Source organism: Chiloscyllium plagiosum, chromosome 6 (assembly GCF_004010195.1).
Source record: "Chiloscyllium plagiosum isolate BGI_BamShark_2017 chromosome 6, ASM401019v2, whole genome shotgun sequence".
Classification (NCBI taxonomy): domain Eukaryota; kingdom Metazoa; phylum Chordata; class Chondrichthyes; order Orectolobiformes; family Hemiscylliidae; genus Chiloscyllium; species Chiloscyllium plagiosum.
In genome coordinates, this window is record NC_057715.1 from 12091395 (window position 1) to 12118916 (window position 27522).

The window sequence follows — 27522 nt, forward strand, 5'->3', positions numbered from 1 at the left end:
GTAAGTTGCCCGTAGTGTTCAGGGATGTGTAGGTTAGGTCCATTAGTCAGGGGTAAATATAAGACAGTAGAGGAATGGGTCTGGGTGGGTTATTCTTCAGAGGATCGGTAGGGACTTATTGGGCCGAAGGGCCTGTTTCCACACTGTAGGGATTCTATGATCAAGGGAATTGAAAACAGAGAATGTATTTTTAAAAATTGCTCGACTGCAAGCCTATGTAGAGCACTGTGTACAGGGCTGAGCAGAACATTTTGAGTTAGGCCACAATAGCAGATTTGTAAATCAAACAAAAACAGAAATTAGTGGAAAAACTCAGCAGGTCTGGCAGCATCAAAATTGAAGAAGGGTCTAAAGAAAGGTCACAGAAGAAGGGTCACTGGAGCCAAAATATTAACTCTGATTTCTCCCCACATATGCTGCCAGACCTGCTGAGTATTTTTCCAGCACGTTTCGGTTTTTGTTTCTGATTTCCCTCAAGTGCATTTTGATTTTGAGTTTTAAATGAATTTGAATATATGGAGAGTAAAAGTGTGGAAGCCAGCATTTGAATAGACAAGTTGAAATATAACAATGCAGGGATAAGTCTGTTCACAGCAAAATCACATTTCTTTATTATTCTTTTGTTAAATGTGGCTGTTTCTGGCAAGGCCAATATTTGTTGCAGATCTCAACTGCCCTTGAGCTGAGTGGCTTACAGTTAATAGTTGATCAGATTGTCATTGGTCAGGAGTCACATATTGATCAGACTGGGGAAGGACAGCAGGTTTCTTACCCTGAAGGACATTGATGGAATAGATGGGCATTAACAACAATCAATGGTAGTTACTATGGTAGCCATGACTAAGGCTAGCTTTATCTTCCAGATATTATGATTTGGAGATGCCGGTGTTGGACTGGGGTGTACAAAGGTAAAAATCGCACAACATCAGGTTATAGTCCAACAGGTTTATTTGGAAGCGCTAGCTTTCAGAGCACTGTTACTTCATCAGGTGGTTGTGGGATATAAGATCATAAGACAGAATTTATAGCAAAAGTTTACAGTGTGATGTAACTGAAATTATATTGAAAAAGACCTGGATTGTTTGTTGAGTCTCTCATCTTTTAGAATAACCATACTGGTTTCAGTTCTTTCATATGTAAATTGCAGACATTTAAAAGTTACATTCTCAAGTGAGCTTTAACAATTGGTGTCATGTCAGCCCAGATAATGCATTTAAGGTGTGAGCGCCCTGTGTGGGATGTCTGTGCCACAATGATCTGACCACTTATGTTCTACTTACTGAATTCAAATTCCACCAAGATGCCTTGGCGGCATTTGAACTCATGTTTTAAAGGCATAAGACTGGACTCCTACATTACTGCTCCAGTGATATTGCCACAAGTTAAGGCTGAGGAGTAGATGGGTGGGACAAGACAGCTCTGATAATGCAGTGGATCTCACCTCTGAGATTAACAGAAAGCCAAGTCTGGATTAGGTTCAGCATCAGATAGTGACCAGACAGAAGTGAAAACTATAATCAAAATACCAAAATACCACAGATGTTGATAATTAAACAGAAAAACATAAAACGATGGAACTACTCAGCAGACCTTGCAATATCCATGAGAAAGAGTTATTTTTTTCAGGTCAGTAACCTTTCATTAGACTTCCTCAAAAACGAGAAATAAAATATGTGGTGACTGAGCTGAAATTGTGCCAGGGACTGAGGATAATTGTTTCAGAATTCTATTTGTTACACCATGCAAACCATTCATTCAAAAGACACAATCCTACTCTGAGTTTTTTTTTTAACAGTAAAATGCTTTATTGTGCAATGGGGAAGCAGCAGTTACATTCTATGTCACAGGAAAGCGAAACCACATGTTTCAGCATTATCAGGTTTCACATCACAGTTAAAACAAGATAACTTACACTACTTGATGTGCTCCTTCCTACTGCAAGATGAAGCCTTCTTATTTGTATAAACTATTCCTCTACTCTGAAATAATTCTGATTCTCCTCAGTGCTTCAGGTAAGGTTCTTAATCTTCATGCATTTTACCTTTTACATAATGAAACTGTCCTGATACTATGAACCATTTCAGATTCACGCAAGCCTTTGGAATGTAAACTTTGTGTAATGTTATTTACAGTGATATAACAATTTAAAGCCCAGTAATTGTTCTATAATGAGGAATACAAATAGTAAATTTCATTTTGGGATACTGTATCCACAATGTAACAATTTCCACCATTAAAATTAAAGGGTGAGAAACTCTAGACTTACAGTATGCAGCTTTCTGATTTGTGCTATAGAAACAGCAGAGCAGAGACAGAAAATTAATTCTGAATTATATTTTGAGAATTCTAAGAATTAATGTGTGATGTATAAGTGGTTACATAAAATTGCACCTGTATTTACCAACAAAACACTGTTGTACCTATCGCTAAATATTCATAAACCTACTTTACCAGCATTAATATTGGTAAATTGCTTAAGAAGTGCTGAGAAAAACTCTTCTGTTTGTTAATTTGATAAATCATTAATTCAAGTATTTGTATGTGCAACTATCCTATTCAGTTCTGATAATTATCTGTTTGCAGTAGCATGTAGTTTAATGTACATGGTGAATAAATAATGGTCCAACTTCTGCTTCCAAAAATAGAGAAAAAAAATTATTCTTATCATTATCAAGCAGCAGCTTTGGGTGTGCAAAGGTGATCTTGGGAATTAAGCTATTCTGCTTTTGCTGAGTGTAAATAGCATCTTACCTTTAACACAACTATGATTAGCCAAAAGATACAACATTTAGGCATAAATTTACCATAGCAAGACCAGCCGAATAATTAATTTGCTAAGAATGTCTTTAATGTGTAATAAATTTGACACTATGACTCTATAATTGCTAATGATTACAAATCATCACTTTTAGCTCGAGAGAATGAACAATTCTAAGTGCGGAGTCTCATTCCTTCAGGTTGTGAATTGATTTAGAAGATTTGAAACCTGTCAATAAATGTACTTTTTTTTAATATTTAATTTTTTTCTCTCATTTCTTAATCCAAGTGTTTTTTTTCCTCTATCTTTATTTCTTTTCTGTTTATCCCTAATTTGTCATTGAATTCACCAAATCTAAATTACACCATTCCTCAATCCTTCTGTTTAGTTCTTAACAATTAAATCTCATCAATTCAAGAGATAACCACCCTGTTACATCTATTGCATCAATTTGCATTTTAAACAATTTTATAGGCTAAGGATCTCCTACAGTATAGGAAAGATGTTGTTAAACTTGAAAGCGTTCCGAAATGACTTAGAAGGATGTTGCCAGGTTTGGAGAGTTTGACCTATAGGGAGAGGCTGAGTAGGCTAGGGATGTTTTCCCTGGAGTATCAGAGGCTGAGGGGTGACCTTATAGAGGTTTATAAAATCATGAGAGGCATGGATACAGTTATTTTTTCTTTTCACTAGGTTAGCAGTGTCCAAAACTAGAAGGCATAGGTTTAAGGTGAGAGGGGTAAGATATAAAAGGAAATTTTCTCATGCAGATGGTGGTGCGTGTATGGAATGAGCTACTAGAGGGAGTAGTGAAGGCGGACACAATTACAACATTTAAAAGGCATCTGGATGGGTGTATAGATAGGAAGGATTTGGAGGATATGGGCCAAATGGAACTAGATTATTTTAGGACATGTTTCTGGCATGGACGGGTTGGATTGAAGGGTCTATTTCTATGTTGTACATTTCTAAGACTGCATTTATCAAAAGACGAAGAAGGCATACATAGTTAAAGGAAATTCTGGGCCAATTGTAGTGAAATAAAGCAGATATCTGAGACAAGTATTGCTAAACCTTGCAAAAGAGTAAAAGAAAGCAGTCTCAATTAGTCGTAGTTCATAATCACACCTTATTCTGCAAACACAAATCTCCCACTGCTTTCCTGATTAATCATGCTGTTGTTTAGAGGGCATGCTCATTGATTAATCTTGTTGCAAAAATCTCATTTTTAAAATGTAGAAAAATTGTACTTACACAGTGCTTTTTATGACTTCAGGGCCTATCAAAGTAGTTCACAGCTAACTGAATACACTTCAAGTGCATTCAACCTTGTACTGTAAGGAAATATGGCAGTAGATTAGAACACTGAGAACAAAACAGCAAATGTAAAATAAATGACTAAATAATCTCTTTTAATGATATTGATTGAGATAAATATTATCCAGATGTCTTGAAGAATTTCATTCTCTCTCTCAAGGATGGTCTTTGGATCTTTTACTTGCACATAAAAATAAAAGGTACTTGATTTCACATTTCATTCAAATTATACCATCAATATAATTCCCTCAGTAGAGCATTGATATGTCAGCATGGAACAGGATCTAAATCCACTAACCTAACCCAAAATCATGTCTGATTACATACATTAGGCTCCCTTGCACATTCCATGTTTATTGGAAAATTAATATCCTCACACACCACAGGCGATGAGATTGAAATATTTTCAGTGGTCTCAAGAATGTGTATTCATTCACCTGGATTACAAACCCCTCTGGATGAAACTGATCAGAAGCTGATTTCATATTCAGTTATTCATTGTTAACATACTGCAGTGCTCAAAAGCATAATGGAACCTAAATGGATAGAGCGTTTGATCTGCATTGTTCACATTCAAGCACTTCAAATGCATTTCTCCTTGCATTTTTAGACTAATGTCTAACATGTTTAATTTGAATAGTTCAATTCTAATAAATATATACAGCAGAACCTATTGCAAGTGTTTGAATTTTGCAAATCAAAGTTTCCGCCCTGTCTTCTTGAATGTTACAGGGTAAAAATCATTAAGAGAAATGATATTCGCTGAAAAGTAAGCTGAGAACAATGGACATTTACAGCACTGAAATAGAAAATACAGCCTACCATGCCTGTATGGGATCTATAAGTAACTACTTTTCTCTACTAACATACCACAGTTTACTAATATCCTCCAGTTAAAATTTGCTTTTGCTTTAATTAATGCAACAGCTTTTGCTTCAACCACTGTCCACGGCAAGATATTTGGTATTTTAATTACGTTTTTCTATCTAAACAATTGTCAAAACTGTCCTTTTTTGCTTTCTTAATACAAACCTCAAATTGATGAGACCTCTTACTTTCTAATCAGAATCAATGGTCTTTCCCTCCTTATCATATCAGAAACATTTATAAATCAGAAAAAAACTATATACTAATTTTTTTCTAATGCTTTTAATGATCCAGATCAGTATCTCTCTCTTTTCATTTTTTAAAGGTTGGGAGCAGCACCCAAATTCACTCTGTAGAATTCAGTTTTTAAAAATTTATTATCATTTTTGTGGGATATGGGTTTCTCTGGCTGGGCCAACATTTATTGTCCATCCCTAGTCGCCCTTGAGGAGGTCATGGTGAGCTGTCTTCTTGAACCGCAGCAGTCCAGCTACTGTGGGTTGACCCACAATGCGATTACTGAGGGAATTATTATATCTAAAATGATAAAGAAAGGAAACAAAAATATAATTATTTATAAAAATTGCCAGTGGATTATAACAAATGAATCCACTAACTGGTTAAAATACCATTGAGTTGGATTTTCATGAGTGTACATATAACTTTGAGAGAAACAGCGCTAAATGGAGTCAGGAAATCAAGAAAAAAAACTGATGAAGGGCTTTTGCCCGAAACATCCATTCTCCTGCTCCTCCAATGCTGCCTGACCTGCTGTGCTTTCCCAGACTCTCGCCTCTGATCTCCAGCATCTGCAATCCTCACTTTCGCCTGGCATATGTTTTGTATTTGTTAATGTTTGGTTTCTTAGTTATCATTTTCTTTTCAAATCCAAATTCTTAGAAATTTCAGATTCCAGATGCCGTAACCTAAGATTACTAATACATATAGTCAAAAATACATTACTTAGATGCCAAAGTAATATTTATTAGTTTTATAAATTATATTTCTGAGCAGTTTCTTCACTGTTGTATATTCAAACATTCAATTTTTATGCGTTTCTCACTTGCATAAGCAACAATCCAAAGAATTCTGCACTAATTGTTGCACACACTTCAGAATCTTGTGTCACATCTTTCTTGTTGGGACTTGAATGGAGGTCTCCTGGCCAAGGGGGAGGGACATTACCACTACACCAAAAGAGCCCTCACATTAATTATTGTAGCTTGTCTTTACATTCTCTTTTACACCATCCCCGACATTTACAAAATAACAATTCAACAATCTGATATCTAGTCAAATATTATTTAGAGGGTTTTAGCTGCAGGACAATTGCCCAGCAGAATCTTCAAGACAATTCACTCAGGGTCTGCGACATTGGGGATTCTTCCGTGAATTGTTGACTGACTCTCAATTATACAGCAGAAACGATTATCTGGCCATCAGAAAATCAAATGGATAATTTGTGCACATTTGTGTATTTTTATCACACACAATAAAACTGGCGAATGACGAGATAATCTGTCTTTGTCTCATAGTACTTTAAGGAGAAAGTTTTGTTTATTGTCCAGGGAAGCTGAAGTGAATGTCTGAAAAGAATTTCATTAGTCATGTTTTCTCATGATTAGGACCCTATAAAATTTATCTTTTTATGCCATAAGGAATTTCTTACAGCCATAAGCAATGTGGAACTAAACAATATCTCAGGAACAGGAATTCAGCTTTGCATGTTTCGAATAATCTGATCTGAGCTACATTGGGATACACATGAGTCTAGAAGCCAGAGTAAACCATTCAACACCTCAAACCTGACCCTCCACCCGATTTGATCATGGCTGACCCTTGCTATCCTTTCCTGACAAAAATTGATCAATCTCAATTAACCCAGTGTCAAGAGCTTTTTGAAGGTAGAATTCCAGAGTTCTCATGCTGATTAGTTAGAATATGCCTCTAAACAAGTATTGATGTTGTTTAGACTCCTGCCAGTCTAAACGTCTTTCTTAAGTCGGTGTCCAGTGATCTTCAATGGGGTTGATGACAATTTAATCTGTGATGTGAAGGTGCCAGTGTTGGACAAACCCAGAAGTCACATGACACCAGGCTATAGTCCAACAGGTTTCCTGGAAATCACAAGCTTTCGAAAGGTTGCTCCTTCATCCCGTGAAGTGACATCACCTGACAAAGGAGCAGCACTCGAAAGCTTGTCATTTCAGATAAATCTGTTGTACTATAACCTGTTGCCGTAAGACTTCTGAATTTAATCTGCAGCAAATTGACGTTCTGGTGGGTCAGTAAGTTTCCCCTGAGGTAAATACATTTCCTTTTGTGAGATTAAAAGATAAAACTGAACATTTCTGCTGTCCCCATCAGTGAAGCCTGAGTCTGTGTTCCATCAGGTTCCCTCTCCTCCCCTCCTTCCTCAGCCAATGTGCTTTCATGGACTCTCCACTCCCTGGCCCCTGATGCCATACCATCTATTCTCGGTGACTTAGATGACTGAACCGAGCTGTCCAATCTTCGTAATCTTCACTTGCCCCTCTTCTCCCGCCCACCAACTGTTGCTTTCCACTGAAAAATAACATGACAGTGGGATGGAAAATTTATCAGAGTGTGGAAAGTAGCAGAGATCAAAGTACAAAGCGACCAGTACAAAAAATGGGAAGTATAGATTTAACACAGGTAAATTTTCAGCCTTGTACTTTGACCATCAAAGCTCCGTAATCACTGAAATAGATTCAACTATATTTTCACCTCAACAGTGTTTTCAAAGTATTTTATCTCTCAAACTGCCTATAATGACAACATGACAGCCGGGGAATGGTTTGGTGTGATGCTGTGTATCTGGTGTAGATTTAATCCTGGTGGTGTTTCTCTGACCACTGGATCATGGCCAAAGACAAAGCCCCAGAAAAACAATTTGATTTTTAATTAATATGAATAATTGTTAAGATAAAATTAAACAAAAACCCATGGAAATAATTTACTTCCATATTCCAGTAATTGTTAATCTGAAGGCAAATGTTACCCAACCAGTTTTCTTCCATCTAAATATGTTAATGCAGTCCCCTTTGTCTAAATATTTGCCTGACAGTATCAGTTGAATTTTCTCTTTCGTAGTTAAAGTGAGCTGGCAGTTAGTTTCGCAGCATCGAGTCCACTGGATGGCCAAATGCAGCTCATTAATCAAACATGTAAGATTGAGGACATGCTTCCACACATCTGGTGGCATAGTTCAAGGGTAGTAGCATATTCACTGAAATGCTATAAGCTAGAAATGATCCCTGACACTGTGCTGTTTGACCCTAATCATCAAAGACATAGCCCAGAGAAAGATAAGCTCATCTCTTGTTCACAAACTGAAATTTGGAGATGTTGTGGATGGAGGGCTGGCACTGACACGGAAGGCCATGCTACCTGACACAGCAAGCTTGAAGCAGCAAACCCAGCAATGCCATAAGGATGTCTTATGCAAGGCTAAATCTCACCTTCAGCTCTCTGCTAACTCTAATACTGCATATGCATCTCACGTAGGATGACGTATTACACTCCAGTACATCACGCATCATGATCACTTGAGGACTGTCACCCATCTCAACATGCCCCAAATTGCCCTTCCTGCCCTTTCTCCTTTCACTGGGGACATCTCAGCTGACCACTAGCTGCTTTTGCATCCACTTCCATCATACTCAATCCCTTCTTTCTTCTCTGCCCAACAGGCTCACTCTACTTGAACTGACTTTTCAGTAGCATGCTGACTGAACTAGCTGAAATCCCCAGATTCCTGGCATTTGACTTGCTGGACTCACCATGGCCCAATGCCTGGACTGCAAAGTCATGGATACCTGAACATTTGTAGGACTGAGTATCTGACTGACCGTCGCCTGTCCCCCATGGTATAATGGACAAACTTCTTGTCTGACTATGGCATCCCTCCCTGACTTACTCCCTTCACCCAACTAAGGACTCTTTTTTTTTTAGATTACTTACAGTGTGGAAACAGGCCCTTCGGCCCAACAAGTCCACACCGCCCCGCGAAAGTGCAACCCACCCTTACCCCTTACCTAACACTACGGGCAATTTAGCATGGCCAATTTACCTGACCTGCACATCTTTTGGACTGTGGGAGGAAACCGGAGCACCCGGAGGAAACCCACGCCGACACAGGGAGAACGTGCAAACTCCACACAGTCAGTCGCCTGAGGCGGGAATTGAACCTGGGTCTCTGGCGCTGTGAGGCAGCAATGCTAACCACTGTGCCACCGTGCCGCTCCTTTGACTTTCACACATTGCCATTTGAAGTATATTCCCTGTTTGTCACATAAGCTGTTTGTACCTGCAACAGCTTTGATGTTGATGTAGTACATTTTTGTGCAGTGACATGTCTATCCTTGTTTGACTAAGTCATTTATTTTTCAAACTTCCCTGCTGTCACTCTGACCTTTTGTCCTGAGTAGTTGAGGTAACTCGCACCTGTCTATAGATCATTCATCTTCTTCATTCTCCCTCATTTGCATCTCAGGAAATATGGTTGGTGGTGACTTGGCAATATCATTCTCATGTAAATTCAAAACATGATGTCTGCTAGTGATGATAACCTCCATATCCTGTGGTTTAGCTCTAAGGAGCAACCTGGTTACATTTCAAGATGAATTATTGTACAAACCATTCACCCATTGAAACCATTTCATCTTTGGTAACATGGTGAAGATATCAAATGAAGGGTTACAAACATTGTTCCTTGTTCAAGCTAACTTCAATAATTACAAACCAGTCAGTTTAAATATAGTGGTGGGGAGACTTTAGGGAGCAATTATTCAGCATAGAATTAATAGTCACATGAAAAACTGTGGGTTAATTCAGCAGAGTTGGCATGAATTTACAAGAGGAAATTGTACCTACTGAAGTAGCTGGAGCTTGTTTGAAGAGATAAGAGAAAGGATTGTTGAGGGCAAACTTGTTGATGTGATGCACATAGGTTCACTATCGATACTTGATACAAACCCACACAGCAGACTTGTTAGGAATATTGTAGATCATGGAATAAAAGGAACTATTACACAGTGAACAAAACATTGGCTAAAGGATCAGAAAAATAAAGTAATAGTTAATGAATATTTTTCTGACTGGAGGATGTTTCTGGTGGAGTGCCCCAGAGATTAGTATTGTGACATTTGATTTTCCTGATAAAAAGGAATGATCTTGATCTCCGAGTGAAGGAGACAATTTAAAATTTTGCTTTCAACACAATACCTGGGAGGATTATATACGGTGAGGAGTACAGTGTAAAACTTCCGCAGGACATTGACACGTTTGTGGACTGGCTGGATAGGTGACAGATCAAGTTCAATGTGCAGATATGCAATGTGATGCAAAAAATAAATGGAGACAATATAGAGTGGGCCTCTAGACCTGCTCCGGAGATGTGTAATAACATCTGTGAACAGGTTGATTTAAAAAATAGGTTAAATTGTTTAAAAAGTTAAAATGTAGGGTATTATTCCAATGGGTGTGCAAGACTTGGGAGACCTGGGTGTATTTGTACATAAGGCATTAAAGGTGGCAGAGCCAATGAAGAGAACTGCTAATAAAGCATACAGTTTTTAAGTGTTTTGCAAAAGATGAAATGCAATGTGAGAAAACACTTTTGCACACAGTGAGAAGTTAGAGTCTGAAACGCACTACTGGATGCAGGTTCAATTAAAGATTATGGAAGGCAACAGATGATTATTAAAATAGAAACAATGCACAAGGTCATATGGAAAAGGCTATAACTTGGCACTATGTCAAAATGTTCAGACAGCTGATGCAGATATGATGAGCTGAATGGTCTCCTTCAGCACATTTGCAATTCTGTGATTTTGAGATTCTGTGGTTTCCCCTCACTTGACACACATAGCCTGAAGGGTTTGTCTGTGCCCTGTGCTCCATTGTCAGAAATAATTTGTTCAAGTGCACCAAATGTGTCACGTGTTTACCACCAATTCACTTGAAATGTTCTTTACCAGTCTAACAACTGGAAATTTTAAGAAAAGTTTGATGACTAAGATTAAGCACTCTCCATTCATGGAAAAAAGATCACTGATGATGTTTGACGAAGGGACTGATAAAATCTAGTAGGGGAACAGAGGTTCACTTAATTAATGTGCCTCGCTACACATCCTCACCAACTTTTCATCATTAAATCCTGATCAATAAATTATAATACATGCCCATTGTCTTGTCTGCTCCATGCCTGTATATCCTCAGTTTTTTTGCAACAATATGTTCTGGTGAAGAGATTCGAGCACAAGTGCTGGTTTACATCTCAAGACACCAAGCTCATCTCCGTATGGCCAAAAGCATCTGCAAGTCAATGGTACTGCTCTGAGCATGTAGGGCCACCTTCAGTTTCTTCTAAAAAGATAAACTTGCTCAGCGATGTTACTACACATCCCTGGAGGAGTTGGGTCTTGAATGCAGGATCAAAAACAGGAATTGCTGGAAAACTACAGCAGGTCTAGCAGTATCCACGGAGAGACATTACAGTTAATGTTCTGAGGCAAGTGACTCTTCCTCAGAACTGCTGGACCCCAAGCTCAGAGGTAGGGGCACTACCACTGTGCCACAAAGTTAAACAATACCAGGTTATAGTCCAGCAGGTTTATTTGGAAGCACACTAGCTTTCAGAGCACTGCTCCTTCATCAGGACCTACTGATGCTGCAAAATGGATGCTTTCAAATAAACATATTGGACTAGAACCTGGTGTTGTGTGATTTTTAACTTTGTACACCCCAGTCCATCACCAGCATCTCCAAATCATGACTGTGCCACAAGAACTCCTAGAAAGACACTGCACAGATTTGAACTCAGGGCCATCCTGCTTTTTTAGACAGTTGCTTTAACCAATTAAGAACCACCCAGGGCTGCTCTTCAATGACAGCCTTCAGTTGTTAAATATTTCTGATTGAAGCTGGTCACATGTATGTTTTTTTATTCATTTACAGGATGAAGGTGTCACTGGCTAGGCCAGGATTTATTGCCCATTCTTAATTGCCTAGAGGGCAGTTAGGGGTCAATCACATTGCTGTGGGTCTGGAGTTGTGTGTAAGCCAGATCAGGTGAGGATGGCAGATTTCCCTCCCTAAAGGGTATTAGTGAACTAGATCAGTTTTTCCAATGATTGACAATGGATTTGTGGTCATCATTAGACTCTTAATTCCAGATTTCTGTTGAAATCAAAATCCACCATCTGTCATGGCAGGATTCAAACCCATGTCCTCAGAACATAGTTCTATGGATTATCAGTCCAGCAATAGCACCACTAGGCCATCATCTCCCCTTGATTTACCAAATTTTGTTACCAAATTGCAATGGATTTGCTCATCTTCCACATGGATGTCTATGCAATGAAAATATAGATCCAATGGAACATCTGTATCTTTAATCCAGCTTTAGGAATTTGCATTGCACATCTTTGGTGACCATTTGGTACCAGGTTTGTAGCAGACTCAGAGTCATTTTCCTGTTCTATCACCTGAAGCTATTGTGGTTTTGGTGGTGCACTTGTCAGAGTTTGCAACAAATTATTTCCATTAGCTTGTGATTGATTGCCATAGTGAATTGCTTACTGAATTGGAACATATTAGAATCTTGTGATAACTGAGCACATGAGTAAATGTCTCATACTTGATATTGGAATCATTAGACTGTGCTTGTAATAGGTATTTGGATCCAAAAACAATTTTCTTGCCATCTTACACAATGCTTGATCCTATTCCTTTCTACAAAGCTCTTCTAGGATTGTCTTTTTCCTTGGGTGCATTTCTCAAGCTGACAATGCTTGTTTGAGAGAATTGAAGATATGTTGACAGTCCCCCCACCATACATCTTTCTTTGAGAGTTCTCTCAATGATGATGCTTTGTTCCAAAAGTTTGGAATTTAACGTACCAAGAAATTGAAAAATCCAAGAAATCTCTGTATGTTTTCTTTGTCTTTTGTGGTGGATGTATATCTTACCTCCTTGACTTTTCCTGGGTCAGGAGAGATTCCACAACTTGAACATACAGAGCCAAAATATATTGACCTGACTTACATTTACCTGTCTTTTTTATTGTAAGAAAATGAACCCTTAGAAATGAGCTTCTTCCATCAGTGAGTGAAGCCCAACTTTGGTTTTGCCTGTTAACACAATATCATCAACGACATGTATACATCCAGGCACAGTTTCTGTAATTCTGTTCATATGTTGCTGGAACTGAATATGATTGACATATTTACCAAAAGGTAGCCTCTTAAAGGAATATTTTCCAAATGGTGTTCTGAAGGTAGTGACTTCCTAAGGCTTCTTGACTAAGCTTACTGACTAAAATCTTTGGCATCCAGACTTGAAACAAACTTGGTTCCTATTTGGAATTTGGAGACATGGTTTCAGAGTGACCAGGACTGGCAACTCAAAACCTTGGTATTCGATGTTCTGACAAAACAGGCAAAAATGATAGGAGGTTGGATAGTGTTGTTAATAAAGGAAGATATCAACACAATGTAGGAAGTGACATAGATTCAATAGATTTTGATGTGGAATCAGTTTGGGTGGAAATAAGGATTAGCAAGGGAAAGAAATCACATGTTGGAGTCATCCAAAAGCAAGCAAAGAGTTGCCTTGCTGTAGGACAAAATATAATTCAGAAAATTATGGAGACATATAAACAGGGCATGACAATTGTCATGGGCAATCTTAATCTGCCTTATGACTGGGTAACTCAGATAGGCACGGGGAAAATTGAAGATGAATTTGGAACATGTACCAGATATGTTAGAACTTACACAGGAACAGGTTATTTTAGGTGTAGTGATGAGTACTGTGGAGACACACAGACATCGGGAGAATGTGCAAACTCCACACAGACAGTCGCCCAAGGGTGGAATCAAACCCAGGTGCTGTGAGGCAGCAGTGTCCATGTGGAGCAGATCAGCCTTGATCTTATAGAATGGCACGGCATGATAGAGAGGCTCACTGACCTACACTGTTCCTATTTGTTAACTTTTATACAGTAAAGAGTAATCCCCAAATGCAATGTATATTGAGTGCTGCAGTGCAAAATTCCTGTAGTGTCTGATCATGTGACAGCATCTGGGTACTTGGTCTATAATGCATGTTGAGTTCTTAAAGGTACATCATTTTAAATGACAATGGGCTGTGTAAGAAGCTTTAAAGGGAGGAATTATTTTTCTTTATGTGAAAGAAGCTCTTTTTATGAGAGACCAATAAAATTATCAATCATCGATATTCTTTAAAGTGGGAAAGCAAAAACTGCAAGGACTTGAAACTTTTAACCTAATGTGAATTAACATCATGAATGAAATGTAAAGATCAGAGAGGGTAGGGTGCCAATTCTGTTGCCATAATAATGTATCTTAGAAGGGATTTTGTCCTGGATAGGATATAAAGCACCAACTGGAGCCATTTATTGAATTACCTTTATTAACATTATGCTAATTTTTACACAATTAAACTTAATACAAGACTGCGGGTAGCATCGCCACTCTCTCAAATCTGTTATTACATTGCTACTGTACTATTTACACATCTGAGCATTGACCACTTGCTCTATATTAGCGAACTAGTGGTTCAAGTGTTTTAACAGAGTACTGTATATGATAGCTGTCTAGCTTGACACTTGGCTCACCTGTTCATGTTACATGCATCTATTATTTTGTTGTCTCTGTTACTCCAATTTTCTCACACCTTGCAAACCTGTGTAAAAGTGAGCTTATCAAAACTCACCAAATTCTGTCTACTTGTCACTCCAGTGCCTGATGGTTTGCAGACACAAACAGAAAATATTCAACAGGTCTGACAGCCTTTATAGAGATAAAAAAAACAAAGTTAATTTTCATTTCAGACATTTTTCTTCTGTGTCAGCTCACATCACAGAATTACAATGTGTCCATTTTAAATTTCTCATTCTTCCTTTCAAATGACACAATGACCTTGCCTCTCCTTCATTAAGTGAGCTCAGCCAGCCCTCAACACTCTCAGATCACTTCGTTATTCAAAATGAACTTTTGGAAAACTGTCATAACTTTCTTGTTGATGGGCGTACTTACTACTGTCTAAGTCCTAAGCTCCAGGATTTACTCTTTGCATTCCTTTCCTCCTTTAAGATGCTAATTAAAACATTTATCATTAACTGAATGTCTAGTCTCGCTTCTAATATGGGCTTCCTTCTTGAATTTTGTTTGAAACCACTCCCATGAAGTGCCTTTGGATATTTTAATATGTTAAAGGAGCCATACAAATGAAGGTTTTGTTGCTGTTGACTGTAGAATTAAGAGTATTTCTATAGGCTATACTTGTGTTTGCTTCAACTTAAGTAACTTGAGTGAACTGTTACAGAACAACCTGTAAATTTAAATAATGCAATCACAGTGTTTGGTGACAGAGGTGTTGGTCAAAGGCACTGATCAGGCGAATTGCTCTGTTCTGTTTTTTGTCAAGCTTCTTGACTGTTCTTCCAATTTCCTTTGTTTAGTTAAGTTGGCCCTGCTAGGGCTCAAAGGAAGCAGAACATCAACTATTCATTGCAGGATAATACACTTCAATCTTCCCTTTAAAGTGACAGTGTTCCAGTTGGACAGTATGTCATTAGTCATCACTTCCAAATTGATGATGACTGAAGGTGTAGAAATAGCAATGCCTCTGAAGATCAGACGTGGATGGCTGGGTTTCCCCCTGCTTGAGATCAATATGATTCATGTGGCAAGAATGTTAGCTGACACTTGGCAGTCCAAGTTTGGATGTCATGGTGTTCTGCGTTGGGTGCTTCATTACTGAAGTTGTTTTCTCTCAAATAGAAACCTAAAGGACGACCAGCTTGGAAAGCTTGGTCTGTTCTTGGTCTAATTTTACTAAAGTGTCACGCTACATTCTTAAAGTGTCCTTACTATGGAGAAAATACTTAGGTTTTGCAAGGAATGTGATGTGCAGTGATCTCTCTTGCCACTGCTTTGTGGATAGATGAATCAGTAAAGGTGATAATTAGTGAGGATGAATCAAATAAATTATTTCCTCATTTTGTTTCCTTACTGCTTCACAGAGCCTCAGGCTACATGTTATGTTGTTTAAGATTTGGTTAGTTTTCGAATAGTTCTAACTGTCATTGGACAGACCTAATGAGGAGGAGTGTCAGAAGAGGCACTCTTCTCTTCAGGAAAAGGCCACGTGAGCAACTCAAGAGTTTGCAAGAAGGTGATGCCAAGACACTGGGTCTCCATCTCCAGATTTCCAATTTCAGAAGCCCCCATGTCAGAGGTGCCCCTCAACCCTGTCCAGGCAATTAGATGTAATAATAGTCCACTAAAAGTAACACAAACTAAATTCTGTTTGCTCAAACAATTCTGGACTTATTTACAGCTAAATAATACAAACAGTACAGAGAAAGCTCCAAGCACAGCCAAAGCCACAAATGTTGCAGAATAGAGTTTGTGATGATATGACAACATCTAGCTACTTGCCCCATTTCCATTTGATCTCTTAAAGTGATGGATCTTCACATGTGATAACCCAACGTGAGGCATCATAGACATCCTGACGTCCCCCTACTTTCAGTAGTCAAGCTTACTGACAGCCTAAAGTTTTCTGCACCCATGTCATTCCAGGGGTTAAATCTAGGTGGGGCCATCCCACAAATGAAAGCTTATCACACCATCCGAAAGGTCACAAATTGCTAATTCCAGAGGGTGGGACATTATATTCATTTTGAGACAGATGGGCTAGTTCATGTATAGGTTACATTGGACTTCTTTTTTAACCACGGTAGCTCAGTGGTTAGCACTGCTGCCTCATAGCACCAGGGACCTGGGTTCGATTCCAGCCTTGGATGATGGGCTGTGTGGAGTTTTCACACTCTCCCTGTGTCTTTGTGGGCACCCTCTGGGTGCTCCAGTTTCCTCCCACCATCCAAAAGATGTGCAGTTTAAGTGGATTTGCCATGGGAAATGCAAGGATAGGGTGGGCCTGTATGGGATGCTCCTCAGAGGGTCAAAGTGGACTCAATGGGCCGAATGACCTGCTTCTGCACTATAGGGATTCTATGAATCCCTGAAGTACTGGGGAATGTCCATTGCAGCCTGCAAGGCACCAGCAGACCAGCCTGTTAGAATCCTGAACAGGAAAGCCCCCTATTCACTTAATCCCCAGCTGGGCTGTCACCATTCAGGTACACAGACACTCAGAGATGTTACACCTGAATTAAACAAGTTGTATCATGGAATTATGTCCCAGAATCCCCTTTGGTAGCTCTTATAAGCAGCTTTATAGCTCTGTGGTGGTCTTCATATTTTTTCTATTCAGCAGAATTTGTGTGATTCTTCATATTTCTGTAAGCCGTTTCTTTTAGTTTATGCTGTCCATTATCTCTCGAGTTGTCCATGGCTGTTTATTCTGTGAAGTGGACTTCTTCCCTCTCAAGGACTTAAACTGATTCACTTTTCTTTAAACCACTGTTTTTTGGTTGTTTCCCCCTTAAGCAGATCATCCAGGTTACCTTTGATGTCTCTGTCTCATCTCATTGATGACAGACTTACCTGAATCTAAAATTCTAGCAGCTAATTTGTGATTTTCACTTTCAAATGTTACATTGAACTCAGTCATGTTATGATCACTACTTGATAGATGGTCATGCACAATTAGGTTAGTAATTAAATCTGGCCTATCACTCATTACCAAAGATGGCTTTTCTCCTTGTTGTATCCAGGATACATTGCTATAGAAAACTATCTTGGACACACTCCAAAATTCACTAGGGGAGTCCAAAACTAGAGGGCATAGTTTTAACGTGTGAGAGGAAAGATTCAAACGGGATTTAAGGCGCAACGTTTTCATACTGAGGGTGGTGCCAAGTATGGAATGAGCTGCCAGAGGAAGTGGTGAAGGCTGGTACAATTACAACATTGAAAAGGCATCTGGATGGATACATGGATAGGAAAATGAGACTAGAGTAATTCAGGGTATCTGTTTGGCATGGACCAAACAGTCTGTTTCTATGTTGTATAACTCTATGACTCTATGAGGTACTTTTCTACCTCTCCCAATCTATGCTAATGTTAAATCCCCCATTAATACTACTCCAGCTTTCCAAAACAATTGCCTAATTTCTACATTCATACAATCTACTACATCAGAGATTTTACTGGAGGTCGAGACACAACACAGTTTTTGATCCTTTATTGTTCTCGGTTCTTCTTGTGCAGGTTCCAATAGATTCCCTACAGTGTGGAAACAGGCCCTTTGGCCCAACCAGTCCACACCGACCCTCCAAAGAGTAACTTACCCAGACCCATTTCCCTCTGACTAATGCGCCTAACACTATGGGCGATTTAGCATGGCCAATTCACCTGAACTGCACATCTTTGGACTGTGGGAGGAAACTGAAGCAAACCGGAGGACGTGCAAACTCCACACAGACAGTCACCTGAGGCTGGAATCAAACCTGGGACCCTGGTGCTGTGAGGCAGCAGTGCTAACCACTGAGCCACCATGCCACCCCATGCTTTCCTCTCTTTATATCTTTCCTCACCAATGAAGGGATTCTGTTTCTAATCAGCAAGTATCTTTCCTCACCAATGAAGGGATTCTGTTTCTAATCAGCAAGGCTACTTCACCCTCTTTGCCATTTTCCCATGAAACCTTAAAATCTTAAACTCATAATTTACTTCTCTGTCCTGACCATTGTGCAGCCATGTCTCTGTAATGACTACTATATCATAATCTCCAACTTGAATTTGAGCTGCAGTTCATTTAATTTACACCTGACACTCTGTGCATTCATATTGTAACAACGTGGAGATGAACCCCTCTGTTAATTAAACCAAACACCCAGAACAGCTTACCTCACCTCGTAATCTGTTAAAATATATGAGTGACAGAGAACTCACAAAATTCACTGTTCAAAGAAAATAACATTAATTTATTTTTTTAACTCTAAAAGTGAAAATTAAATAAGTATTCACAATACTAAGCCCCCTTTTCTCTTATCTGCTTATCATCTACCTAAAACTCCATAACAATGTGCTGTTCATATAAAGGTCATAGAGTCATAGAGATGTACAGCACAGAAACAGACCCTTCGGTCCAACCGTCCATGCCGACCAGATATCCCAACCCAATCTAGTCCTACCTGCCAGCACCTGGCCCATATCCCTCCAAACCCTTCCTATTCATATACCCATCCAAATGCTTTTTAAATCTTACAATTGCACTTGCCTCCACCACTTTCTCTGGCAGCCCATTCCACGCACGCATCACCCTCTGCATGAAAAAGATGCCCCTTAGGTCTCTTTTACATCTTTCCCCTCTCACCCTAAACCTATGCCCTCTAGTTCCCTCTAGAATCCCCCACCCCAGGGAAAAGACTTTTTCTGTTTACCCTATCCTTGCCCCTCATGATTTTATAAACCTCTATAAGGTCACCCTCAGTCTCTGACACTCCAGGGAAAACAGCCCCAGCCCATTCAACTTCTCCCTATAGCTCAAATCCTTCAACCCTGGCAACATTCTTGTAACCCTAGGACCTTACCATTAAGTGTACAAGTCCTGCTAAGATTTGCTCTCCCAAAATGCAGCACCTTGCATTTTTCTAAATTAAACTCCATCTGTCACTCCTCTGTCCATTAGCTCATCTGATCAAGATCCCATTGCAATCCAAGATAACCCTCTTCGTTGTCCACTATACCTCCAATTTTGGTGTCATTTGCAAACTTACTAACCCTACCTCTTAAGCTCACATTCAAATCATTTATATAAATGACAAAAGATAGTAGACCCAGCACTGATCCTTGTGGCGCTCCACAATCTGAAAAACAACCCTCCACCACTACTCTCTGTCTTCTTCCTTTGAGCCAGCTCTGTATCTAAATGGCTAGTTCTCCCGATATTCCATGAGATCTAACCTTGCTAACCAGTCTCCCATGGGGAACCTTGTCGAATGCCTTATTGAAGTCCATATTGATCACATCTATTGCTTTGTCCTCATCAATCCTCTTTGTTACTTCTTCAAAAAACTCAATCAAGTTTGTGAGACATAACGTGAACTTATTAAAATTACATCAACTTAATTTCAAAACCACACAGCCACTGTCGTGTTCTGTGACTTCTGTGAATTCCCCGGGTTGTTTTCTTTCTATTTACCGTGCATATATTTCGTATGAAAAAGTACCTTTGATAGATAGTGTTTCCTAATTTCTTGGAGAGCAAAATGTTAGATCTCTAGGCATTTCTGTCTTGATGGCAATTGCTCTGTCTGACCAATTTTCAAAAGGTCTGCATTTTATACCCCCTTCAACATTGGATTGTCTAATTTGTTCGATGTTGGCAAAACAATAAATTCAAACTCGTTTGGGTTTTAGTATCCTGGAGCATAATTTAAACTGATTGGTTAAATTCAAATTGTTGTCAAAACAGCAACCAATTCAGATATCCATTTCACAGCCAAATGTTACATATTTTCAATTTTCCAGTACACTCTGGGACTGCCATCTAGTCATATACATAGGTGCTTGTAATCACTCAGTTCAGAATAGCATTCCAAATCATAGAGTCATGCAGCACAGAAACAGATCCTTCGGTTGAATTCATCCATGCATTCCCTTTCTCTTAAAGGGACAATACACGGCTTCAACTTCATAACTGTATAGAGAACACTTATTTGTCCCATTCACTCTAAACTGTCCCTCAGCACTTATCTGTTTATTATTTCTCTCTTCTAATTTAATTAATGTACAGAACTTGCTAGTTTTATGATTACTTGTTGTACCGAAGTGTGATTCCTGACTGTTTCTTTACTCCCTGACTTGTTCCTCATTTTTGAACATTTAATGATTTCCCCCAAGACCTAACCCCACGCACTTGTCTAAAGTCTTTGTGACTACCCTGTTTAGCCGTCCTGCAAGGACATTGGTCCCAGATTCAGGTGGATTTCATTCAATAGCAGGCAAAGTGAGCAGTAGTGGTTATTTAGAAGTAATGTATGCCCAGATTAGGTGCTAGAAAGCAAAAGTACAAAGACAATTGACAGGCTTGCACTTGCTAGTAGATGATCAAAATGAAGGGAAAAATTTATGATCTTAAGCTGTTGAATTCAATGAAGGGTGCCGAAGACTGTAAAGTGCATGGTTAAAAAATAATGTTTCAATCCTTCAACTTGCATTGAGCTTCTGTGGAGCACTGCAGCAGGTCTAAGGCACAAATGCAAGCAAGCTGGTGAAGTGAAGTGGCATTGTCTACGTGATGTTGAAATGACGACCCTGAGGAGATTGACAAAGTGGATATTGAGAGGAGATTCCCCTTTATGGGAAAGACAAGAACTAGAGGGCACGTTAACAATAACAGGTTATTTAATATTGAGATGAGAAAAACTATTTATCTCAGAAGGACATTAATCCAATGTATTTTCTTCCCAAAACAGCAGCAGAGGAAAGGTCGTTGAACATTTTTAAGGCTGTTAGATAGATTTCTAATTGACAAGGGAGAAAAAGGTTACAGTGTTTCAACAGAAGAATAGAGTTAAAGTCACAACTATGCTAACTATGACCTTATGAAACCCTGCTCCTAATTAATCATACACTTGTACATTCATTTGACCATGGACTGTTCATGAATCATATGGTTGCATAATAAAGCAGAATAGACTGATCTTTGTAAACCATGATGATCTCATCGGCTTGCATCATTTCTCAAGCTGACAGAGGTGTTAAACTGAAACAACGTGGTTCCACCTCGGGGGAGTACACCAAGGCGTTGCGATCAACTTGGAGGACATCCCCTCATCCTTCCACTCTCCCTTTGTCGTAAATTTCAGGCACCTTGAAACTCTGAAGTGAAAACAGAAAGTGTTGGAGAAATGCAGCAGGTCTGGCAGTATCTGTGAAAACAGAAAGAGGGTTAACCATCTGAGACCAAAAACTCTTCTTGGAAACAGGATTCATAATATAACACGAACAGTGAAGACAGACATCATTGAGCTTCTTATCTTAACAGTTGTAAGGGACCCCTGTTCCACAGCCACTGAGCAAAGTTTAGAGAACAGAGACCTTGCAATCACCATGAAAAATCTGGCTGGGGATTCAAATTTCCAAACCAGTTCAGAAAAGAAGTCATTTATTTACTTGCTTATGAGTTTTTTGAACGTGATTTCCAATGAAGATTCTCCTAAAATCTCAGGCAGTGCAGTAATCTTTACAGAGAGAGCACAGTGAATCTCCGTGGAAGCCACATCCACTTTGGATAGCATTATAATAAAAGTTATCAAAGTTTGAAGGTCCCAAAGCTTTTTTGAAACATTACACAGAGAATATAAATGTGTAAGGTAAGTGACTGAGGAGTGAGTATGGCAGGTAATTGAGTGAGTGAGTACATTAGTAGGTGATTAATGGAGTAAGGTGGCAGTAGTTTAGCGGTTAGGTAGGTTCCTGGCACAAGTGTGAGCTGGCAAATGGGTCAGCGAGAGACGTGGTGCTAGGTGGGTCAGTAAGGGTAAGATTAGAAGGTGGGTAAGTAGGTTGGGTGGAGGATGAGTAAGAGGATAAGCAGGCAGGTAGGTGGTGAGTGGAAGGCAGGGGACAAACAAAGGTGGGTAAGAGATCAGGGGAGTATTAAGTGGTGAGATTATGGGAGGGGACATGTCGAGTTTCTGATGAATGGGGAGAATTAGACAGGGATTGGAATTCTAAGGATTGAAGATTGTTATTTGTTGGGGTTGTGGAGGGAACGGGCATATGATCAGGGAGGTGGGTTTCAGGGATGAGGATATAGGGTTCAGTGGGAGTGTGAATGACCAGTGGGGGACCAGTTTTATAGTTAGGCAGCAATTGGAGAGAAAGTGGGAAATTGAGGTTGGAAAACTAATCAGCCATGATTGAATGGCAGAGCAGACCCGATGGGCCAAATGGTTTAATTTCTGCTCTTATATCTTATGGTCTTATGGAGCAGGTTTAAATCAATCTAAAATTTCATGGCAAGTTATCCAGGTAAGTTGGAACCTTCTAAAATTAAAGTTGGAGACTTTTTGGGAGGATCCTATATTCAAGGTGATTGCTCATTGGAAGGTTACATTTCCTGGGCTATTCCCATGTTGTTAGTACATCAGGATTTCAGAGTTTCTAATACACACCTTTCAGAATAAGTCCAGTCTCCACCTTGCTGGAGATTGGAAGATCTAGGCCAATATTTCTGTCTTATTTCTTATTTCCAAGCTTCATACAAAGTCAAAAGACTTTGCATTATAGCTCGTAGATCCTGAATTAGCATCTCCCAAAATTGTTCATTGAACTGTACTTAGGAAAGGGAAAAAAATCTGGCTCCCTGTTGTGTATAACATTCAAATATGAAAACAGCTTTGAAGTAATAATTGTAATTTAAATCTACAAAATAATTTACATGTGTACATCTTATTTTCAATTTCTGTTATACAATGTAAATCTAAATGTTGGCTAATATTGGAATCATTTGGTTGAACAGATTTTATTTTAACAGGTGCCGATGATCAAGAATTGGTTAGAATTTCAGTTGGAAGTACAGTTACACTTCAATGTAAAAATGCCTCACTGGAAAATCTGACACAAATTACCTGGAGTAGAGAAGAGAACAATAAACTTGTACAACTTTATTCTTATTTACATACTCGCAACCAGACACACAAATCAAATAATACTCTGAGATTATCGTGGACTCCCGAGGAACCCTTCAGTCTTCAGATGAAAATACTACACATTTCTGATGCTGGGAATTACAGCTGCACATTGGATGGAGTTAACTTTCAGCTGCATACCAAATGGCACCTTGTTATTTTTGAATCAGGTAAGAACTTCCTGCTTTCAATCTTCTCATCCCTCTTTTTCAAAAGAGAAACAAAAGCAAATTTTACAAAACAGTTCCACTATAGTTTTATCTAATTTGTAGATGCTAAGCTTGTAGTTTTAGGTAGTTATCTGCAATATGTGATATGCAACATGCAATGCAGATTCGCAGACTTGTAATGAAAATTCTTTAAACAGACCATAAGACAAGTGAAGAAACATTTGAAATTGCAAGAGTAAAAGTAACTCAAAAAGAGTGACATTCAGAAAAGAAAAAATGTCAGTATTTTGGCCATTTGACCAGAACTGGAAAAATTCTGAGATCACTTGGAGAGGGCAAAGTGCAGTTAAGTAGAAAGAGGAGTCAACCTCGACAGAGTTGGATGATGGTTGTCAAAGAGTAATTCCAACAAATTACATGAGTGTATGAGGATGGCACAAGATAGACATGTCATGATAGTGCACCTCCTGGCGATAATTACAAGCAGCAGCAACAATATGCAAGAGAGACATATCACAATGGTGACGTTATAATAGCAATATCTGGTGAGATGGGATTGCCTACTAATAGGCAAGACCTAGTTGTGGGATTTGCATCTTGTTCACCAAATGGAAAGCAAGTGAGAGATTCATGCTGCCTCTTTTCAGGAAGATCCACTGAACCATACAACAGTCAGGCAGTGGTGAGGCCAGCAGTGGGTCTTCCCCTGGAATCAAAACCCTGGGGGCAAAAGTCTTGCCGGATGAGTGCTGCCAGCCAAAGGCTGACAACTCTTGTGTTCAGCAACGTGACTGAGAAGGCTGTGACTGCTGCTGGAAAAATAAAACTCAAAGCTGCAGGACCACAAGGGCTCATGCCACGGGGTGAGCAAGGCAGGTTAAGGGGGGTGTCAGGGAAGTCGGAGGGAGGTGGCTTTTTTTGGTCTATTCCTTCTCAATGTACAGTCCTTCAATCAGGTACTCAGTGTCTTTGATCAAGGGACCACCTCCACATTTCTTCCCAACAACTTAACAAAGTTAACCATAGTCTCATCTACCATGAATGCCCTTTACAACAACTCCAACATTCAGTTAGGCCAATCCCTCAAAGTGCCTCAATTAGCATTTCTGCCCAAAATACAATTCTGTTGGAGGTGGGTGGACTGCAGGGTTAGCTTCTCCATCACCCCAGCTAATTAAGTATTCTTCTCATCCCCCAAGCCTGACACCAGTGCAAGCAGAAATTCCATCCAATTTGTGGTGCAGGAGTAATGGGTGAGGAACCTACTAATCTGTTTTTTCCAAAAGTTTGTGGAAATTGAATGCATTGGTCTTCAAAGCATGGAGCATCCTTACCTACAAAACAGCCTGATATCAGATACAGAACATTAGAGTAGAGCGGGTTGACTTATGAATTGGGAACAGATGTAGGTCTTTCAACCTGGAAAACTTGCTTTGACTTCCAATAAGATCATGGCTGATCTGTTAATGTTTCAAATCCCATCTATTCCTGATGGCCTCTGGGCCCCTTTGCTAACATGATTTTATCTAACTTTGCTATAAAAATACCTCATTTCCACCGACTTCCAACATAGCAAAAACTTCTGGAAGAAATAAATTTTCCTTCACCTATATTTTAAAAGGGTGACCTGTAATTTTGAAACAGTGTTCTCTATTTCGTGACTGCCTCATAAGAAGAGTAAACTTCCTTTTCAAGTCCTTGTCAAGACTGTCCAGGTCCTTATACATTTCAATCAAATTACCCCTCATTCTTTTCAACTATAGTGAAAACAAGCTGTGGTTGTTCAACCTATCTTCATATGTCAATCTGTTCCTTCCAGTTATCAATCTGGTAAAACGACTTTGAAAAGCATTTACATACATCCAAACAGTACGCTGTATTCAATATGAAGTGTCTCTAACATTCTGTATAAATGAAGGATGATAAACTTATTTAAATGTTCAGTTTTTGTCATAACGAAGGCAAGCATCTCTTTAACCTTCCCGATTAGATGTTGTACCTGCATACCAACCTTTCAGTTCAGTTCTGTATCAGTAATTAAAATGATGACTATTGAATTAGATGTCAAAACTGATTGATCCTTTTGAACAGATCATTTAGCTGATTCTTCAACCAGTTTCAGATTTGTGCTTCCAGTTTAGTAGTTCAAAGACTATTTCAAATGTTGTTCACTCTTAAGAACATAAGGAATTAAGACCTGGAACATGCCATTCAAGCCTTCAAGCTTGTCTCACCATTCCTGAAGAAGGGCTTATGCCCGAAACGTCGATTCTCCTGTTCCCTGGATGCTGCCTGACCTGCTGCGCTTTTCCAGCAACACATTTTCAATTCTATAAATCATGTTTGATATGCCCCAAGCCTCAACTCCCCTTTCATATCTCTGGATGAAAATGCAGATTGTGAGAAAAATACAGAGAGATATTAATAGGTTCAATAAGCAGGCAAAAAGTGGGCAATGGAGCACAGTGTGAGAAAATAGGAAGTTGTTCATTTTGGGAGGGAGAACAGTGGAATAAAATATTATTTAAATGGAGAAAATATGTAAAAGCTGCAACACAAAGGGACTTTGGGGTATTTGTGTACAAAACACAGAAAGCTAGCACATACATGCAGTGGTAATCAGAAAGGCTACTGACACGTTGGCCCTTTTTTCAAGGAGATTGGAATTTAAGAATAGGGAAGTCTCGTTGCTCCCATACAAGGTGCTAGTGAGATCACACCTGGTGCACTGCAAGTAGTTTTGGTCTTCATATTTAAGGAAATACATCACTTCATTGGAGGCAGTTCAGAGAAGATTCATTAGGATGACCCCTGGTATGGTGGCATTATCTCATGGGCAAAGGTTAAACCGATTGGGACTCTTCTCACTGGGGGTTTGAAGAATGAAAGGAAATCTTATTTAAACATACAGCATTCTTAAGGCGCTTGACAAGGTTCATGCTGAGAGGATGTTTTCACACATGGAAGAGCCTAGGACCTGAGGACACAATCTCAGAATAAACAGGGAGGAATTTCTTCTCTCAGAGGTTCTGAGTCTTTGGAACCCCTTGCTATATTTAGCTGTGGAGGCAGTGTCCTTGTGTATAATTAAAGCTAAGATTGATAGATTCTTGATCAGTAGGAGAATCAAGGTTTACAGAGAAAAGGCAGGAAAGTGGGTGGGTTTTTCAGATCAGCCATGACCCTACCAAATGGCCGACCAGGCTCAAGGACTCCCACAGTTACCTGGATTACAGCTCTTCCCACCCTATCTCCTGCAAAAATACCATCCTGTATTTCCAATTCCTCCGCCTCCACCGTATCTGCTCTCAGGAAAACCAGTTCCACCACAGAACACACCAAATTGCCTCCTTCTTTAGAGATCACAATTTCACTTCTCACGCGGTTGAAGATGCCCTCCAACACATCTCATCCACATCCCACACCTCCGCCCTCAAACCCACTCCTCCAACCGTAACATGGACAGAACCCCCCAGTCCTAACTTTCCACCCTACCAACCTTCGCTTTAGCCATATCATCTGCCGACATTTCCGCTACCTCCAAATAGACCCCACCACCAGGGATATATTTCCCTCCCAACCCCTTTCCACTTTCCGCAAAGACTGTTCCCCCCGTGACTACCTGGTCAGGTCCATGCCCCCTAACAAACCACCATCCTGTCATAGCACCCTCCCCTGCCACCGCAGGAACTGCAAAACCTGCGCCCACACCTCCTCCCTCACCTCCATCCAAGGCCCTCAAGGAGCCT

At 39.5% G+C, this 27522-nt stretch overlaps 1 protein-coding gene across 2 annotated transcripts in view; it reads left to right on the forward strand.

Moving 5' to 3' along the window:
* Nucleotides 1–1907: 1907 nt before the first annotated feature.
* LOC122550458 overlaps nucleotides 1908–27522 on the forward strand; it is a 51055-nt gene continuing 25440 nt past the window's right edge. The window contains exons 1-2 of one of the 2 annotated variants that reach the window (XM_043691202.1): nucleotides 1908–2012; nucleotides 23450–23773. In XM_043691202.1, the coding sequence (XP_043547137.1) occupies nucleotides 1943–2012; nucleotides 23450–23773 (394 nt within the window). In that variant the 5' untranslated portion in view covers nucleotides 1908–1942. Of the gene's footprint in view, nucleotides 2013–23434; nucleotides 23774–27522 lie in introns of both variants that reach the window. The other variant, XM_043691200.1, reaches the window with a different exon arrangement.